Source organism: Hyperolius riggenbachi, chromosome 11 (assembly GCF_040937935.1).
Source record: "Hyperolius riggenbachi isolate aHypRig1 chromosome 11, aHypRig1.pri, whole genome shotgun sequence".
Classification (NCBI taxonomy): domain Eukaryota; kingdom Metazoa; phylum Chordata; class Amphibia; order Anura; family Hyperoliidae; genus Hyperolius; species Hyperolius riggenbachi.
This window is the reverse complement of record NC_090656.1, coordinates 4,374,763-4,394,661: the sequence shown is the minus strand read 5'-3', so window position 1 is coordinate 4,394,661 and position 19,899 is coordinate 4,374,763. Positions and strand designations below refer to the sequence as shown.

General features: G+C 45.7%; 1 protein-coding gene across 1 annotated transcript in view; it reads right to left on the bottom strand.

Moving 5' to 3' along the window:
* DOK4 (docking protein 4) overlaps positions 1 to 19,678 on the bottom strand; it is a 43,318-nt gene extending 23,640 nt beyond the window's left edge. The window contains exons 1-5 of the mRNA XM_068261814.1: positions 19,525 to 19,678; positions 4,153 to 4,260; positions 3,801 to 3,915; positions 1,604 to 1,723; positions 1,299 to 1,488 (exon numbers count right to left, since the gene is read on the bottom strand). Of these exons, the coding sequence (XP_068117915.1) occupies positions 1,299 to 1,488; positions 1,604 to 1,723; positions 3,801 to 3,915; positions 4,153 to 4,260; positions 19,525 to 19,674 (683 nt within the window). The 5' untranslated portion in view covers positions 19,675 to 19,678. The remainder of the gene's footprint in view (positions 1 to 1,298; positions 1,489 to 1,603; positions 1,724 to 3,800; positions 3,916 to 4,152; positions 4,261 to 19,524) is intronic.
* Positions 19,679 to 19,899: the final 221 nt, after the last annotated feature.

The following is a 19,899-nucleotide window of genomic DNA, read 5'->3' as shown; positions in this document are numbered from 1 at the left end:
TATGTGCATTTACTGGTGAAAAGCTGTGTCTTATTATGTGCATTTACTGGTGAAAAGCTGTCTCTTGTGCATTTACTGGGGAAAAGCTGTCTCTTATTATGTGCATTTACTGGCGAAAAGGTGTCTCTTATAATGTGCATTTACTGGTGAAAAGCTGTCTCTTATGTGCAGTTACTGGTGAAAAACTGTCTCTTATGTGCACTGGACCAGTACTACTGGTGAGGACAGTTAGTGACATGGCTATGTACTCTGTAATGTGCTGCAGAAGATGTCAGTGCAATATAAATACTATACATTTTTTTAAAAAAAAGCCCATTGCTTAGCCCCACTCTACATAAAAGTGCGCTTCTGACTCCACCCCTAACTCCGCCCCTAACTCCACCCCCTGTCCGGTTTTCTCCATCAGCCGACCTGGCAACCCTATCAGTTACTGTCTGCAGGTATTATAGCATAAGGTATGTGGGGAGGAAAAAAAAACACTGCACAGCAAAAACACATGCTTTATTCACTCTGGCTGTTGTTAACATATGGATTTATGCTGTTGTCAGAAATTGATAAACTTCGATAGTACTCCTTTAAGCAATTTTGAGCGTGGCATGGTTGTTGGTGCCAGACGGGCCGGTCTGAGTATTTCACAATCTGCTCAGTTACTGGGATTTTCACGCACAACCATTCCTAGGGTTTGCAAAGAATGGTGTGAAAAGGGAAAAACATCCAGTATGCGGCAGTCCTGAGGGCGAAAATGCCTTGTTGATGCTAGAGGTCAGAGGAGAATGGGCCGACTGATTCAAGCTGATAGAAGAGCAACGTTGACTGAAATAACCACTCGTTACAACTGAGGTATGCAGCAAAGCATTTGTGAAGCCACAACACGCACAACCTTGAGGCGGATGGGCAACAACAGCAGAAGACCCCACCGGGTACCACTCATCTCCACTACAAATAGGAAAAAGAGGCTACAATTTGCACGACAGTTGAAGACTGGAAAAATGTTGCCTGGTCTGATAAGTATCGAAGTCAGAATTTGGTGTGATGGAACGGGAGCTTCATGCCCTGGATGTGCATCCCACAAATCTCCATCCACTGCAAGATGCTATCCTATCAATATGGGCCAACATTTCTAAAGAATGCTTTCAGCACCTTGTTGTATCAATGCCAGGTAGAATGAAGGCAGTTCTAAAGGTGAAAGGGGGTCAAACACCGTATTCAGTATGGTGTTCCTAATAATCCTTTAGGTGAGTGTATGTAGGCGCTATATAAATACTTAAATAAATAAATAAATCTGTAACGGCTCTTACCTTTCTGCCTCGAAGGTGAAGCGCGTGGCGTCGTTCCCGTACCGCCGCAGGGCGCACAGAGGCCATGACAGCAGCTTGGTGCGGGGGTTGTGTGTGTCCCAGAGGTAGAGGTTCTCTTCTGTGATCTGCATCTTGCATTCTCCGTACACGTCCAGGTTAGAGGAAGGCAGAAGGAAGACGCTGAACCGCTCTGTAGAGGTGAGAACAACAGGAGGGTCACAGCTCCTCCCTCTCAGTAGTGGCTCCTCCCACAACCCCCTCCCAGCATTATGGATCAAGCATGTGACTTCTGGCCACTCCCCTACCTGTCTGTTCATTCTGCACGCCGGGGGTCAGGAGGTCAGGCTCTCCGAAGTTGTACTCGTTGGCTCTGGATCCCAAGCATTCCGTGGACAACACCTTGTACCACTCCTCTGCCTCCAGCTCTGCGGATGCAAATATAGAGGAGACATAAGCTTGTTACGCTTCTTCAGACTGCAGCCATTTAGCCCTGATTCATACGTTTTTCATTGTTAGTAATGCTGAATAAGGGCTACAGCTAGGTGCACACGCTAGATTATAGGACACTTGAAGTAAGAGGTATATGGAGGCTGCCATATTGATTTCCTGTTAAACAATACCAGTTGTCTGGCAGCCCTGCTGATCTATTTGGCTGCAGTAGTGGCTGAATCACACCTGAAACCAGCATGCTGCTAATCTTGTTAGATCTGACAATAATGTCAGAAACACCTGATCTGCTGCATGCTTGTTCAGGGGCTATGGCTATAAGTATTAAGGTGGCCACTAACGATCCAATTTCTAACGAAAAATCGTTCAAGTGATCAGAACATTCTGATTGAAAAAAAAATTGTTCACTACACCATCAACGAGCCAATCTTTGCTTCCTATCTATCACAACCAACAAGAAAATCCAAATTTGGGTTTGATGAAAATCCAATCGGACGACTTTTTATAATCGTTTTTAATCGATTGTGCCCATCAACTGAGATTATTTACAACCAATCTGATCAGAATTTCTGATCGCTCAAACGATTTTTTACTTGAAATTGGACCGTTAGTGGCCACTTTTAGAGGCAGAGGATCAGCAGGACAGCCAGGCAATCTGCATTGTTTAAAAAGGAAATAAATATGCCAGTGTCCATATCCCTGTCAGTTCAGGTGAGCTTTATCTGCTTTAGGACCACAAGCTTACACTCCCCTAGTGACCAGGCCATTTTTTTACAATTCAGGCCACTGCAGCATTAACAGCTCGCTACTGGTCTGTACAACTGAGCACACAAATTAATCTTACCTCCTTTTCTTGCCACCAACAGATTGCAGCGCTGTACAAGTATTTGCGACGCTGTACAAGTATTTGCGGCCGTTTTTGGTTGTTTTTTTTACAGCCTGCCAGCGCTGATCACGGCTGGCAGGCTGTTTATGAAGCAGAGCTCAGTAACTCAGCAGGGATTTCCCTAAGCATCCATGCACGCGATCCCCTTAAGGTTGTACAGAAAAACTGAAAGCTTTTTTTAAATTCATTAGAAAAATCTGATTGAATATTTTATAACAGAAGATCGGGAGTGTTGGATTTTTCTGATCAATTTATATGAAAATTGAATGGTGTGTGGTACATTGACAATTTCTCGGTGTGCAGACCTAAGCAATTTTTTTCTGAGTTTTCAATAATTTATTTCATCATTGGGGAAGAATTGAACGTAAGTGTCTGGTACATTGGACAGATTTTCGAAATGTTACAATCAGACAGAAAAATTGATTACAATTCTTGCACTGAAAAGATATTGAAAAGATTGTATGGTGTATGGCCACTTTTAGCCATCACACAACTGTCCCAGGGAATGTATGGTGACCCAGAACCACAAGGATGCTGATGACGAGATCATTGTGGACCAAAAAGCCTTCTTACTAAAAGGCTGGTGTATCTGGTACATCATGAGATTATCTGCATATTCAGCAGTGATGCATCATGGGAGATCTCTCGTTCACATACACTTGAATTATTGAAAAATACCTTCTGTTTTAAGAAGGTAAATTTCTATTTTACACAATTTTCATATATGATGCATAATAACCCAGAAATTCCTCCAGCAAGCACAGAGCTGGCAACAGTGGGTGTTCCTAGCTAGAAAGCAGCTATCACTGTCCAGCTCCTCCTGTTCTAATGATACATTAACTCTTTGCGGCCAGCACTGCAGCTCAGCAAATTCTTATCATTATGAGACTCTGCTGTAGTGCACTGCTGGCCACAAACAGTTAAAGAGGAGCTGTACTGAGTGTAACCAACCAATACCGATGCCACACTGTCACTACAGACTTCGTCCCCCCAGTGCTGATGCCACACTGTCACCTCAGACTGTGTATCATGCTTCATACTATTACCACACTGACATTGCAGACTGGGAACCCCCTTATGCCCTTATGAAGTACTGTTGCCACACAGACAGCTATCTGGTGCTAGGGCAGGATGGTAGCTTGTTTTGTGTCTCCTTCCAGTCTCCATACCTGAGTCACAGGTGAAGGTTCGTGCCAAATCGTCACAGAATATAATCGCCACGGCTTGCCTCTTGGTCTCCTTGGGGAGCCTCATTATACACTTTACATTGCTAATCTCTGTCACCTGCAACAATAAGAGCAAACAGGACTCTGAATGGCAGGTAGGTAGATAGACAGCCGGACCTCTGACAGGTCGATACAATGACAGTTGGACCTCTGACAGATTGATGGATAGAGTGACAGTTGGACCTCTGACAGATGGATAAAGTGACAGTTGGACCTCAGATAGATAGACTGACAGTTGGACCTCTGACAGACAGATGGATTGACCTCTGACAGACTGCAGTTACCCTCCTCTCACCTTTGGTGATGTGCGCAGAACAACGGATCTCTCATCCGGATACTTCTCCAGCCTCCAGGGCCCCTTACTGGAAGATTTCCTCAGCACCAGCCAGCAGCGCCGATATATCTGTGAACAGAGGGGTCAGAGGTTGGGTAACATCCAGTACTGGGGTCTCCTACCCACTGTCCATAGCTGAACATGGAGCAGAGAAAGGAAAGGAGAGAGTTGTCTGGAGGAGACCAGAAAGAAAGTTAAGGTAGCCATACATTTATAGATTGCCACAAAGATAGATCCCAGGGGCGTAACAATACATGGACTAGTGGCTCTTATGTGTGTCACATGACATACAGTGTTGGGATCCAGTAGGCAAATGGCTGCACAGTGATTAGACAAGACAAGTAACATTATATTGCCCTTTTATCCCGGCAGACTCAAAGTGCTTGAGCTGCAGCCACTAGGGCACACTCTATAGGCATAAGCAGTTATGGGAGTCTTGCCCGAGGACTCCTTCCTGAATAGGTGCTGGCTTACTGAACAGGAAGAGCTGAAATTTGAACTCTGGTCACCTGTGTCAGAGGCGGTGCCCTTAACCTGTATACTATCCAGCCACTATCCAGACTACACTGAAGAGCTGCTACTCTGAGCTGCTGCTGCTACCACATTTATTTTCAGTAACTACTAGCAAATAGCAATACAAAGGCTTTTTTTTCATGTTTTATATGAAGAAAATGACATTTACAGAGAACAGTTCTCACTGTGGGGCATTACTATGGAGGACTGTGCCCAGCACATCCAGCATACAGAAACACACCTCACTCGCTCTAATACTGTGACTGGAATCTGTTCAGAATGATAGAAAGCAGAAATATATCTTCAAATGTGTGTAAATAATCATCAGCTGAAGCTCTGGGTTCCTGCCTGTGTGTCTCTCTCTGCCTCGCAGTGTAAACAGTTTACAGGCAGGTTACAGTTCAGCTCTGCTCATTTTTAAATTAGCTCACAAGCCGAAAAAGTTTGGGCACCTCTGCTCTCTAGGTATGTGGGGATTACAGAAGAACAGTTTCTTTGATAGTTTAAATATGGAATAATTATGGAGTGACAATTATGTTTTCCAGTTTAAAAGACAACAGTAGACGCATCTATTTTAATGGAGAGGTTGCCACAAACTAGTTTCACATCTGAGAGTAAAAGATGCACAATCTGTACAGGAAACGCTGCTTCCAGAATATATTTATGTCCAACAACAAGGTGTATCCGCCAGGCAAGCTTATCAGTGCTGTCATCCTCATCAAACACGTTGGCCCGTGTGCAATTACCTTTATCTCCTACGAGATCATTTTTTCAACTTCTTTTTAAAAGAACTTTTCAGCCCTTTGCAATTGAAAAGGTATCAAAAAGTAGAGAAAACAGTACTAACAAAATTATCTTGAGTATGTTGTCACTTCCTGGTGGTCTAAAAGGCAATTTAGTGACGAGATGTAAAAATATCACCCAGGAAAAAACTCTCAGGGTTTGTTCACACTTAGAGCGATTTTGCTTATTTATTTTTTTTAATTTTTTTTTTTTTTTTAGTGCTGGCGATTTTAAAAAAGCGCTTCTGCAATATAGCTCTTTGTGAGTGTTCTCGCATGAGTGATGTGCTTTCTATCCAATCGCAAACAAGGCTCCTGCACCGTTTTCAGAGCATTTGCGATTCAATAGAAAGGATAAGAAGGGAACCAGAGAGGAACGTAAGAAAAAAAAAAAGAAAAAGCTTTTATACATACCTGGGGCTTCTTCCAGCCCCATATGCACGGATCGCTCACACGTCGCCATCCTCCGCTTCCTGGATCGGCGGTACCGGGTCCCGTCACTTCCGGCGGACGCGGGCAATTGTCCGCATCACAGGGGCTCCCTCCATACCCTTACGCATGCGGCTGCGCAGTAGGCAGCCACACGTGTACGTGTATGGAGGGAGCCCCGTGTGATGCGGACAATTGGCCGCGTCTGCCGGCCGACTGGCGGCCATGACGGGACTCGGTAACGGCGGATCCAGGCAGCAAAGGACGGCGGCGTGGGAGCGATCCGTGCATATGGGGCTGGAGGAAGCCCCAGGTATGTATAGAATCTTTTTCCTGGGGCCTCTGGTTCCCTTTAACATTGAATGCGTTAGTATGCGTTGGTACGAGTTTATTTCATAGCAGTGCATTGTAAAAAAGCTTTCAGTTAAAACGCGTATAGTGTGAACTGTGCCATAGGAAAACATGGGCATTACTTTGAAACTCAGTTTTCTTTCAGTTTTAACTGATTAAGTGTAAAAGGGGCCTGAGCGATTTGAAAAAGCGATTTCCCGAGCGGTTTCAATGAATAAATACATTGTATTTATTCATTCCTGACTGAAGTAAAAAAATGCTACACAAAAGATCTGAAAGCGCTTAGAAAAGTGCTTCCAAAATCGCTCAATAAATCGCTCAGTGCTTGCGATAGTGCTGGCGATTTATAATGTGAGCAAGGCCTTAAAAAGTGAATTGCATACGGTCCCTTGTCTTTTACCCTTGTACTAATTACTGAGGGAGGGGCAAATATGAAATAAGCTTCCAACTTCCCTTAGTCACACCTCCTCCGTGGCACGAAAAGCAGGGAACAGCCTTTTTGTCCCTACATTTCGTCCCTGAAGGTTATGGATCTGAACACATGCCTGATGTCTGATTGGAGGGAAGGGACGCGGGCGGGTAGCGGCGATGCAGAGGAGGCGGGGGAGCGGCGCTGACAGACAGCGCATAGGTAAACATTGTGCTGGCGACGCGCTGCGTGTCGCCAGCACTGCGGGGAGTATAGCGGCGAACAGGGGGGTCTTTGAGGCACACGATGGGGCAACAGAGGCTGATGTTAGTGTGCCCAACCAGCCTCTGTGCCCCAGTAACATAATGCAATGCCACCTCGGGTTCTCTTTAATAACTTTAGCACTAATCTTCAGGAGTAAATTTGGACATAATTAGCAGCATCTGTCTGAAGAGACAGGGATATGGAGGCTGCCGTATTTATTTCCTTTTAAACAATGCAGATTACCCAGCTGTCCTGCTGATCCTCTGCCTCTACTTTCAGCTATAGCCCCTGAACAAGCATGCAGATCATTTGACTGACGTCTGACTGGATTAGCTGCATGCTTGTTTCAGGTGTGGGATTCAGACACTGCTGATGCCAGAAAGATGAGCAAAAGACTGCCAGGCAACTGGTATTGTTCATATTACTAATATTATAAATGCAAACGTTTGGATGTTTGTTACTCGACGATTACACAGCAATGTCTGAGCGGATGTGAATGAAATTTGGCACACACATAGTACATTACCTGGAATAAAGTATAGGATACTTTTTATCCCCATAACCAAAAAGGGGGCGGAGACAAATACAAATTTTACTGGGAAAATGTAAATAGCAGCTATTCTTGCACTATTAATGGCAGGGTTCTCAAACTTTGCACAGTGACTGGGTGGCTGGGATTAATATTCAGAAAAGTGGGTGGAGCCTATAAAGGCCAATCAAAATTCAGCTATTGATTTTCAATGGGAATATGTAATTGCTGCCATTCTTGCACTGTTGTAAATAGCAAAGAAACGTACCCAATAACAACAGCACCAGACCACTCCAAAATCAATTCAATATTATACATAAACTTTATTGGTAAATAGTAAACACATTAAAATCAATTTTAAAACTCACCAAAGGTGATAGCAGCGGTGTACATGATTATCTAATAAATAAACATCAATCACAATGCCTCCCATCCATCCCAATAATTATGCCATAAGAAGCAATATAATATATAGATATATGTATATGTAGTAAGCCAACAAAGAGCATAAACCAAACACCTAATATTAGTAGAAAATCAACATCAGTGCAAAACAATTATATAAATACTGGTGCAAAATTGTACCATAAAGTGCATAGTAGTGCAATATTCCAAAAATATGTAATAATACCTATATCCATATAAAGGACATGGTCACAAAAGGAACAATTCAGAGAGATCACAACAAATAAACGTCCAATAAATAATTTCTAATGTGGATTGTCGCAAGAGAAAAAAGGAGTATTCAATTAAATCAATGGAATGTCCAATAGGACACTTGAGAACACGAGAGATACAGCAGGAATAGGTGAGAGAGCTGAAGACTTACATGACAGAGGAGGAGGCAGCGGTGTCTACAGGTCCTCCTCCTCCTCTGAAACAAGCATGCAGCTAATCCAGTCTGACTTCAGTCACCTGATCTGCATGCTTGTTCAGGGGCTGTGGCTGAGAGTATTAGATACACAGGATCAGCAGGAGAGTCAGGCAACTGGTATTATTTTAAAAGGAAAAAATTCACATCCTTCTCCATTTAGGTTCCCTTTAAAAGCGAAAAACTGTCCTGTTGTCTGACAAATCAAAATGTGGAAAATACATTTTTGGAAAATCTTGGTCATCACGGGCCTCGTGCAATTCACTTTTTCTCCTAGGAGATAACATCGTCTGTTAATAACTTTTCAGCTCTCTGAAATTGATAAAGTACCAAACAGTAGGTGAAAAATAATGGCAACGTGATTCTGTGGGAACGACACATCTATTCAGAACTGTCTGAGGCTAGATTCACAGTGGGACGTTACTGTCCTGCGCTAATAAAGTCGCATAACGCAGGTTACCGTGCGGCAATGTTAACCCTATGGAACGTTCACAGTGCGAAGTAAAAGTTGCGTTGTAAATGTGTTGTTTATTGTGACGCACTGCTGCAGTGCATTACCTCTTAACGCAGCGCTGGCAGTATTGACGGTTATACACGTCAATACAAAACATGCTGTGAACAGTATTGGCGTGCATACAAATCATTACTCTCCTGCCCTGTATACTAGACCCTTGCTTGGCACATTTTGGCAAGTTACAGGAAAAAGAAAGTTATGAAAATGAATTGGATCACTTTTTGCACAGAAATCCTGGGGAAATTGAACACCAGGGAGGTTTATAGATACAGGGAAGAATACTTTGAATTGCCTGCATGCGACGGTAACACAGCGTTAAGCTGCATTGCGACTTTTTTGGTGCGTTGGGTTGTAATGTTGCATTGTGACTTTAACATTGTATCAAAAGGTAACTCCTACTGTGAATCTAGCCTATCTTTCTGGCTACTAATTCATTGCAAGTCCCCCTCCAGTCTGGCTTCAGATCTCACCGTTCCACTGAAACAGTCCTCACCAAAGTTGCAAACAACTTCCTCATTGCAAAATCCAGAGGCAAATTGAGTATATCCCTTGACCTTTCTTCTGCCTTTGACATCACTTTCTGCTTCTCCAGACACTCTTGTCACTGGGTGTGAGGGCCTAGCACATTCTCCTACCTGTCTTTTACTTAGTAGGCCACAGAGTTGGGTGTTACAGTAATCAAGACAGCATATGATTAGAACATGTACAAGTATTTTAGTATCCTCTTGTGTAAGGAAGGGATGAACTCTGGAAATGTTTTTGAGATGGAAGAAGCAGGATGTTGTTAATGTATTAATATATGGTTGAAATGAGAGCTCAGAGTTACCCCCAGACAGCGAGCTTTAGGAGTTGAGTATATTGGGGTATTTTCATTATTTGGAACTATAGGTGGAAGAGTAGAGAGAGATGGAGGACAGAAGGAAAACAGAGAGAAATGTACCCTGTGTGTATTTAGAAAGTTTAGCCTGTGTAATTTCCTCTCATCTGTGTCTAATCACAAGTTGTAATTTGATCTCTTCCCTGTGTCACATGACTGCTTATGGCAGAGATGGCAGATAAGGCCATTTGAAAGCACAGGCTGTAAACAATATGTTGGCTTCCATGAATCAGGAAGTAGAAACAGAGCAGATTTATTGTAGGATTTGTATCAGCTGTAACACAGAAATGTTTTCTGTTAAAATGTTATTATGCTGCTGTGTATCTTTTAGAGCAGAGAGGAAATTCTGAGTTTAGGTCCTCTTTATTTGGTCCTGTGCTGGTAATGATCACTTCTATAGATGCTCTAATTAGTGTTAATAATTTACAAACTGTTCCCCATCCCCTTCTTGCACCTCTAATACTGTGACGGTGCTTGGCAAGTTTTTGTGCACCATATCAATTGCTATGTATATGTAACGATTGGTGTCAACACACAGAGAGAATCTGATTATTGGTGATCTGCAGAATCACCAGTAATGCAGATATACACCAGATTATGAATGATCTGCAGAATCACTAATAATCCAGGTATGACTAACCTCTGGACACCTGAGTGATGTGAGTGTTTAGTGTAACAGTAACACTTTGAGTGAGAACCACCAGAGGAACTGGAGGTAGGAAGATGCAGGGAATTCACCCTGGACTGTGGGTGAATCCCTATAAGCCCAATGGCTCCCTAGGAGAGGGGCCTGGGTTAGGTTGCAGGAAGCCCTGCTGCTAAGTGAACCAACTTGCCCTACTGGATGAGAGATCCTGGCTCTCTACACCCTAGTGGCGGGCTAAAGTAATAAAGATACACAGTGCTAGTCTTGGGTGTGAGGAAAGTAGTTACAGCACCCTGGAACTAGCATACATGACATAACATAGAGACAGTTTCCTAAGCTTGGGTATGAGGTCCGTAGTCACAACACCCTGGAACTAGTCTATAGCATAACATAGCATAAAGACAGTTTCCTAGTCTGGGGTGTGAGGTCCGTAGTCACAACACCCTGGAACTGGTCTAAAGCATAACATACAATGCGAGAATAATCTAGCTCAGTGTGAATTCCCAGGTCCTCCTGGTTCTAACACACTGTGGGATCTGACTGAGGTCTGTGTGCCAACACATAAAGCATTCGCAATGGCAGACAACCAGCAACTGACAAGCAACCTGAATATATAGTTGCTGGAGTCTGCCACCCCGCCCGAGCCACTCAGCCAATGATGCGTCCAGCAGGAATCAGCTGATCGTCCTGATCAGCTGACACTTCCCCTGCTGGTATAAAGGTCCTGACTTCTGGCCCGCACGCGCGTAGCTCTCCATCCATCTATGTGGACTAACAGACCCAGCCACTTTGGACGCGGGAACAGCCACTTTGCTGTTAGAACATGCGGCGGCTTTTCCACGCTCTGCCACACTACCAGACGCGTGCCTACGCGTGCAAACCGCCGCGTTGGACGCGGAATCAGCCGCTTTGCTTTCAGCACACGTGGCGGCTTTTCCGAGTTTTCTCACAGTATAGAGTATTTTAGGGGCCACATGTAAAACCTGCACTGGGGCCCAAAGCTCCTTAGCAACGCCACTGGCTACCCAAACAATCCAGTTCAAACTCCTAACACTATCACACAAAGCTCTGCATAGGCTATACATTTCCTTCTTCATCTCCAGATATCATCCATCCTAAAACCTTCACTCCTCCTAAGAGACCCTCTTGTTGTCTAGCTTGGTCACCTCCTCTCACTCCCTCATACAGGACTTCTCAGGAGTGTCACCTTCCCTTTGAAACTTTCTTCCACAACCTATTTGTCATGCTCCAAGGCTGGAAATGTTCAAAGCACCCTTAAAGGAATACTTAAGTCATAAAAAATGTTATTCAATCTACACATCAATTGTATGTACCCTTTTTTATTGAAATTAAGACATCCCCTGAAGGTAAGTTCTAGCAGGAATTTCGAACATGCTCAGAATATAAGCCCTACCCTGAAAGTAAGTCCTAGCAGCAGTAAGGTGGAAAAGTATGGCAACTTGTGTTATTACTGGAGCCGATGGACTCGCGGGCAGATTGAAACGGGACACAGGAGGACCGGGGATAGAGGAGCACACAGGTACAGAGGGGGACACCAGGGGACACTAAAGGTACAAGGGGGACACAGGCACACAAGTGGTGGATCCAGCAGAGGAAGTGGCGGCACAGTGGGGAAGACAGGAGCACACGCAGCACAGGAACTTGTGTGTTTCTAGAAATATAAGACCTCCCCTGAACATAAGCCCTAGCACATCTTTTGGTGCTAAAATTAATATAAGACACTGTCTTATTTTCGGGGAAACGCGGTATCAGTACTGGTGCCACTGGTTGTCCCAATTGTACAGTATGATGAACTGCTCATGTATCTATACACCGCATTGTTGTATGTTTTGCACATTGTACAGTATTACCAAAAATTGTAAATAAAAATAATGATTATTTTATTGCTTGCTGGTGGCTTAAAAAGGCATTTAACTGATAAGGTGAAAAAATATCACCTGGGAGAAAACTCAGGAGGAAAAGTGAACTGAATAAGTGCGCACATCTTCCAGGCTAAGGAAAGACAGAACGGTCCAGCTTGTAATCAGCGCACGGTTCCTAGAAGCCGGCATCCAGAATGGTATGGCTGTACATTAGCTCACGTGGTGCGGGTAACTTACACATCTGGTGAAGGCATTATTAATGCTGGATGATATGAACGGGTTTTGGAGCAGCAAATACTGCCATCCAGATTATTCCTGTAACGGTTGGGTGCTGCAACTCAGACATCTGATTATTGTGTGATCTGCAGAATCACCAATAATACAGACACTATACCTGATTATGTGGTGATCTGCAGAATCACCAATAATGCAAGTATAGCTAGCAACGGTACTGTGTGAATCGTGCTTGGTGCGACAGTAAGTAATGATTAGATAGACCTTACTAGAGGGGCTGGAAGGCCTATCAGAAACAGTAATGGATAGTTTGGCTAAACCTTACCAGAGGAGCTGGTAAGGTACTATCAGTACGAGCAAGTGTATACTTTGGCTAGACCTTACCAAAGGAGCTGGTAAGGTACTAACAGCACAAGTGACTGTATAGTTTAACCAGACCTTACCAGAGGAGCTGGCAAGGTACTATCAGTCACAGTAATGTTAGAACTAACAAAACCTCACCAGAGGAGCTGGTGGGTATTCAATCAAAGAGCACCTCAACAGTGGCGAGGGCCCACTGGTGAGTAGAGAGGTCAGACAGGCAAGGTTCGGCAACAGAGAGGCAAACACAGTACAGAAACGTGAGGCAGAAGAGTAGTGACTAGTGAGTAATCAGGCAGAGGTTCAGCAACAAAGTCAGATAGGCAGAAGTACAGAATCGATAAGCAATAGCAAGGTCAGAGTATAGCCAGAATCATACACAGGTAATCAGTAATACAATATAACAATAGTCCTAGTCTTGTGTGAAATCCCTGGTTTCCTCCCAGATCAAAGCACACCGGATACTAGACTAAGGTCTGAGCGCTAACACGAGTGTATTCGCAACAGCAGACAGGTTGCGAGTGAAGGATGAAGGCTTAAGAAGCAGAGGAGAGCTCATAGCCGCGCCCCTTACCAATCAGCCAATCCGAGCGGCGGGAGTCACCTCTGAGGTCAGCTGATGCGCCTTCTTCCAGCATAAGGGTCCTGTCTCCGCGCACGCCCGCGCAAGACGGCGACCCTATGAGCAGGAGACAGTACCGTTCCCGGCGTGCCAGACACCGGCGGAACGGATGAGGCCTGAGAACAGGGGAGAAAGGCGGCTGCGGACAGCAGATGTTACAATTAGAAAAGGAAGATGATGCTAAACTACGCTACACGTATTACAACAGCATGGCTTGCAGTATGAGTTTAGTCTTTAGGTGTTAAAAATCGGTTTGCGTTTTTTTTAAGCGCCGGGGACTTCGAAAAATGCAATGAATCCTTATGGGATAGTTCATATTAGCGGATTTCGTCTGCTTTCCGCTCAGCAAAGCGCTGCACTTACCATTTTCAGGGTGATTTTGCTACAATGGAAGGTATAGGAAAAACGCAAAACGCTCACAAATCTTTCTGTTTTATCTGGCAATTGCATTCATTTTGAAGAATAAATACATTGTATTTATTCTTTTCCGGGTGAAAGAGTTCACTTCCTGACTGTCAGGAAATGAAAAAACGGAATCGCTCTGCTAAAGTTCTTTGCACAAAAATCGTACCGCATAGTGAAGCGCCGGGAAGGGGGGAAAAAAAAAAAAAAGAAAATCAGCGATTTCGATTTTACATGTGAAGAAAGCCACAGAGCTAGTTGGTAAAATCAGAGTTAGGCCTGGTGCACACCAAAACCCGCTAGCAGATCCGCAAAACGCTAGCAGATTTTTAAACGCTTTTTTTTATTTTTATGAGGCGTTTTGCTAGCGTTTTGCGGATTGCTGCTGCGGTTTTCAGTATAGTAGATTTCATATATTGTTACAGTAAAGCTGTTACTGAACAGCTTCTGTAACAAAAACGCCTGCAAAACCGCTCTGAAGTGCCGTTTTTCAGAGCGGTTTGCGTTTTTCCATTACTTAACATTGAGGCAGAAACGCCTCCGCAATCCAAAAAATGCCTCACCCAGGCATTTTTCGTTTCTGCAAAACGCCTGCCGCTCTGGTGTGCACCACCCCATTGAGATACATTGACCAAGCAGATCCGCAGCCGCAAGCGGATCTGAAAACGCCCAAAAAGCCGCTCGGTGTGCACCAGCCCGTAATGCATCAGAGTGGAAAACATGCTCATGTCCCAACTTTTTTTAAACCTGTTGTTTGTATTTCAAAAAAAGCATGCATTTTTTAAATAATAATGTTTCTCCGTTTCAACATGTGAGACATGACTTGATACGACGTGCCGATCAATCTAATTAGTAATGAGATGTTTTACCATGCAGTTATATTTCTTAGCTTTTATTAGGTAGGATGCTACAAAAATCAAACTGTCGCTGCGTCCAGCAGTTTTGTCCCTGTGTCCCAGGATTTTTGTTACTGTGCATGTGCGCAATAACGGACAGCTGGGACCAGGGAGCTGGACGGGCGAGCGAGGTGGGCGGGCGAGCGAGGTGGGCGGGTGCGGGCACGCGCCTACGTCCAGTGCACTGGGCGCGCGGCGGTTGCATGCGCACTGGCGGCCGTAGACCTAGAGCCCGTTTTTAAACGGCTGGGTCTACTAGTGACAAAGGTTTTCTCATTTTTTCCTGCTCAACATTCTTTTTTTTTTACGTTTTACAAAATGTTCCTTGGATGCACCATGGGGCTGTCCTGAAAAAATAATTTGGTTGTGTTACACAAAGACAATTAAGTTCTTGAGGCTAGGGTCACAGTAGCAAACAAAACAATTAACCCTTTGCACACTCGCAAGCAAATGTACAAACAAATGCATTCACAGATTCACTCATCCAGGCACCACTGTTATCCCTACAGCTAAGCTCAGGCTCCTTTCACAGTGGGAGGTTACAGGCGCACGTTAGAGCAGCCTGTAACGCAGCCCAACTCACAGTAATGAAAAATCAATGGGCTGTTCACAGTGTCCACGTTGCGTTACTTAGTAACGCTACGCCATAAGACAACGTACTGCATGCAGTACTTTATAAGCGGCAGAGCCGCATTAGACTGTTTGCACATGCTCAGTACGGGTGTTTTTTTATATTTTAGGGGCGGAGAGGAGGCGGGGAGAGGCCGCTATGTAGCCAGGCACATGGCTACTTGGCATTCACTGCACTTGCTGTGTTTTCTTCTTGGAGCGGCCGCTGATTGGCTGGCGGGACCACGTGATGCGGAGAGCTCCGCTCACGTGGTCTCCGCAGCACCTCTGACAGAGCAGGTGCACCAAGAGCTGCTTGTAACGCAACTCTTGGTAGCGTCCTCCTCCAACAGCACCAGGCGTTGCGTTAGGGGCACGTTATGTGCCCTATAACGTCCCCTATACGCAACATCATGGTGTGTAAGTAGCCTAAAGGGAAGGTCCAAGCAATAAAAAACAAAATCCACTTACCTGGGGCTTCCTCCACCCCCTGGTTGCCGTCCTGTGCCCTTGCTGCAGCTCAAGTGGCTGCAGTGAGAGCACAGGACGGCAGCCAGGGGCTGGAGGAAGCCCCAGGTAAGTGGTTTTTGTTTTTTTATTGCTTGGATGTTTCCTTTAAAAGCCAGGGTCCTATGCTAGGTACACACAATGCATTTTTTCAGTCGGTTTTCCATCCGATCAATTTCCGATTCGATTTTCTGATCGATTTCCGATTCGATTCTGTTATCTTTTCTTATCTATTTCCATTCACTTCTATGAGAAATCGATCAGAAAAACAATCGAAAACCAGATCGGACATGTCGGAAATTATCTATCGAACCATCTATCTAACACAAAATTGTATGGTGTGTACCTAGCATAAGTTTACAAAAGAATACATTCTTCTGTAAACTAATGCTAAACATACACGGTGCGTTTATGTGCCGGTATCAAGCCAGCGGCTCGATGCCGGCGCTTCACCGCTTGTCCGCGCGGATCGATTCCCGCTCGTTGCGGGGAATCTATCCAGCGAATCATCGGACCTGTCGGATATTATCAATCGAGCCATTAGCGGCTCGATTGATAAGGAATAAACGCAACGTGTTTAGCCTAATGCTGAGATTACACCATACAATTCTTACCATACAATTCTTCTGTTAGATTTTCTGTTAGAATGCATAATAAGATTATTTTCTGTAGAGAATGGTCATTATCTCCGATGCATTGTCCTCTGGTCATCTCCTGCTGAGTAGCACAATGCCTAATTGGAAGGCAGATAGATGGTAAGATAGATACATTTCCGACATGTTGAACTTTATCTATCTACCAGGTAAATCTAACAGAAAATTGTATGGTGTAGTCGACCCCGGATTTTAACTTAGCTGTAGGTATAACATGGATGAGTGAATCTGTGAATGCATTTGTTTGAACATTTGCATGCAAGTGTGCAAAGGGTTAATTGTTTTTTGCAATTTGTTTTGCCACACCTACTTAAAGAGACTCTGTAACATTCAAAAGATCCCCTGGGGGGTACTCACCTCGGGTGGGGGAAGCCTCCGGATCCTAATGAGGCTTCCCACGCCGTCCTCTGTCCCACGGGGGTCTCTCCGCAGCCCTCCGAACAGCCGGCGACTGTGCCGACTGTCAGTTCAATATTTACCTTTGCTGGCTCCAGCGGGGGCGCTGTGGCGGCTTTCCATTCCGAACTACACGGAAATACCCGATCTCATTCGGGTCCGCTCTACTGCGCAGGCGCAGGAAACTTGCGCCTGCGCAGTAGAGCGGACCCGACGGCGATCGGGTATTTCCGTGTAGTTCGGAGCCGACAGCCGTCAGAGCGCCTGCGCAGGAGCCAGGAAGGTAAATATTGACGTCACCACTGCCCGGACTCCACGGAGGGCTGCAGCGAGACCCCTGACGGATGGAGGACGGCGTGGGAAGCCTCATTAGGATCCGGAGGCTTCCCCCACCCGAGGTGAGTACCCCCCAGGGGATCTTTTTATGTTACAGTTCCTCTTTAAGCACCTCCCTTTCATTAATAACGTATTTAAATGTCCTAGCTAGAGGCGATGTGCCTGGATATATGTGTTTTTTGCATGTTGCAGTGCTGCATTATAAAGTCTTATAACGCAGCATGGGTGATTAGCAGGCAATTGCCGCTAATCGCTGAAGCGCTAGCGCAATATAAAAAATAATGGCAGTGATCTCACTACCATGATCGCAGGTGTTTCGTGATTAGCGGCAATCGCAAAACATGTTCCCTGTAGAATTTAACTACGATTCTGCAGGGACCGCAATACAATACTTAAAGCACTGATCACGATTGCACAGAATCATGAGTGCACAGTGATTTTACAACGACAATCACGGTAAAATTACCCGTGCAAAACGTTTTGCAAGTGTGAATGGGCCCTTAAAGTCAATGCAACGTTCACAGTGCGATGTTAGCGTCGCATTGTAACATGTAGCGTTATGGTAACGCACTGCTGCAGAGCACTACCTCTAAACGCACACGTTACCAAATACAGGAAAGCATACTTTTTATTGCCTGTATGCTTTACTGTACCTATTTAATGCGATGGTAACATGTTAATCTGCATTACCACTTTTTTGTTGCATTGCCTTGTAAGCTGCAACGCAACATTACAACGCAACGTCCTACTGTGAAGCAAGCCTAAATCTTTTTGCATCAAATTCATAGGGAGTATTCCTGTATATCATAGTGAGTGTATATTTTTCATAAACAATTTTTACATTTTACACAGCGCCCCGAGGGGGAATGTGGGAAATGTGTGGGATGTGCCATATATGTAGCGGTACATGGTTGACATGTGAGGTCCGGGAAACATTAGAACATGGGGTACAGGGGGGTCTCTAGTGCAGGTAATACATGATGATGGGGTGCAGGGGGTCTCTAGTGTAGGTAATGCATGATGATGGGGTGCAGGGGGTGCACAGTGCAGGTAATGCCTGGTGTTGGGGTGCAGAGAATACATAGTATACATATTGGTGGGGTGCTCAGTGCAGGTAATGCCTGGTAAGGGGGTGCACAGTGCAGGCAATGCCTGGTGATGGGGTGCACAGTGCAGGTAATGCCTGGTAATGGGGTGCAGGGGGTGCACAGTGCAGGTAATGCATAATGATGGGGTGCACAGTGCAGGCAATGCATGATGATGGGGTGCAAAGAATACATAGTATACATATTGGTGGGGTGCTCAGTGCAGGCAATGTATGATGATGGGGTGCAGGGGGTGCACAGTGCAGGCAATGCCTGGTGATGGGGTGCAGGGGGTACACAGTGCAGGCAATGCCTGGTAATGGGGTGCAGGGGGTGCACAGTGCAGGTAATGCCTGGTAATGGGGTGCAGGGAGTGCACAGTGCAGGTAATGCCTGGTAATGGGGTGCAGGGGGTGCACAGTGCAGGTAACGCCTGGTAATGGGGTGCAGGGGGTGCACAGTGCAGGTAATGCATGATGATGGGGTGCAGGGGGTGCACAGTGTAGGTAATGCCTGGTGTTGGGGTGCAGAGAATACATAGTATACATATTGGTGGGGTGCTCAGTGCAGGTAATGCATGATGATGGGGTGCACAGTGCAGGCAATGCCTGGTGATGGGGTGCAGGGGGTGCACAGTGCAGGTAATGCCTGGTGATGGGGTGCAGGGGGTGCACAGTGCAGGTAATGCCTGGTGATGGGGTGCAGGGGGTGCACAGTGCAGGTAATGCCTGGTGATGGGGTGCAGGGGGTGCACAGTGCAGGTAACGCCTGGTGATGGGGTGCAGGGGGTGCACAGTGCAGGTAATGCCTGGTAATGGGGTGCACAGTGCAGGCAATGCCTGGTGATGGGGTGCAGGGGGTGCACAGTGCAGGCAATGCCTGGTGATGGGGTGCAGGGGGTGCACAGTGCAGGTAATGCCTGGTGATGGGGTGCAGAGAATACATACTATACATATTGGTGGGGTGCTCAGTGCAGGCAATGTATGGTAATGATCCGCACAGTGCAGGTAATGTATAGTGATGGGGTGCAGAGAATACACAGTATACACAGTAGCGGTGTGCAGGGGGCGCTCGGTGCAGCACGGAAGGGCCCGGGCGATGCGGGGGGGGATTGGGGGGTATCGGGGTGCAGGGCGGGGCAGCAGCGGGCACACCCCAGGCTCACCCCCAGCTTGCGGCTCTTCATCCTCACGTAGCCTTGCCGGACGATGTCGCTGGAGTTGGAGGCCATGACGCAGCTGTCATCCTCCGCCCGGCGCCGGTCTGTCACTGCCCGGCACCCCTCCGGCGCACAGTGGACTCTTCCACCGAGCATCGGAATGAGGGGAGGGAGGAGCGCACCACTGTGCGGGGCGGGGGGGCGGAGCAGGGCTGCTGCTGCTGAGACGGAGCGAGGAGTGTCTGCAATCTCCACTGATAATAACACATCATATATATATCATTATATCACACACAGCATCACCTATCATTATAATACACTGACATATATCATTATATAGAAGCATCCCTGTGTACAGCATAATATACATCGCGATACAAT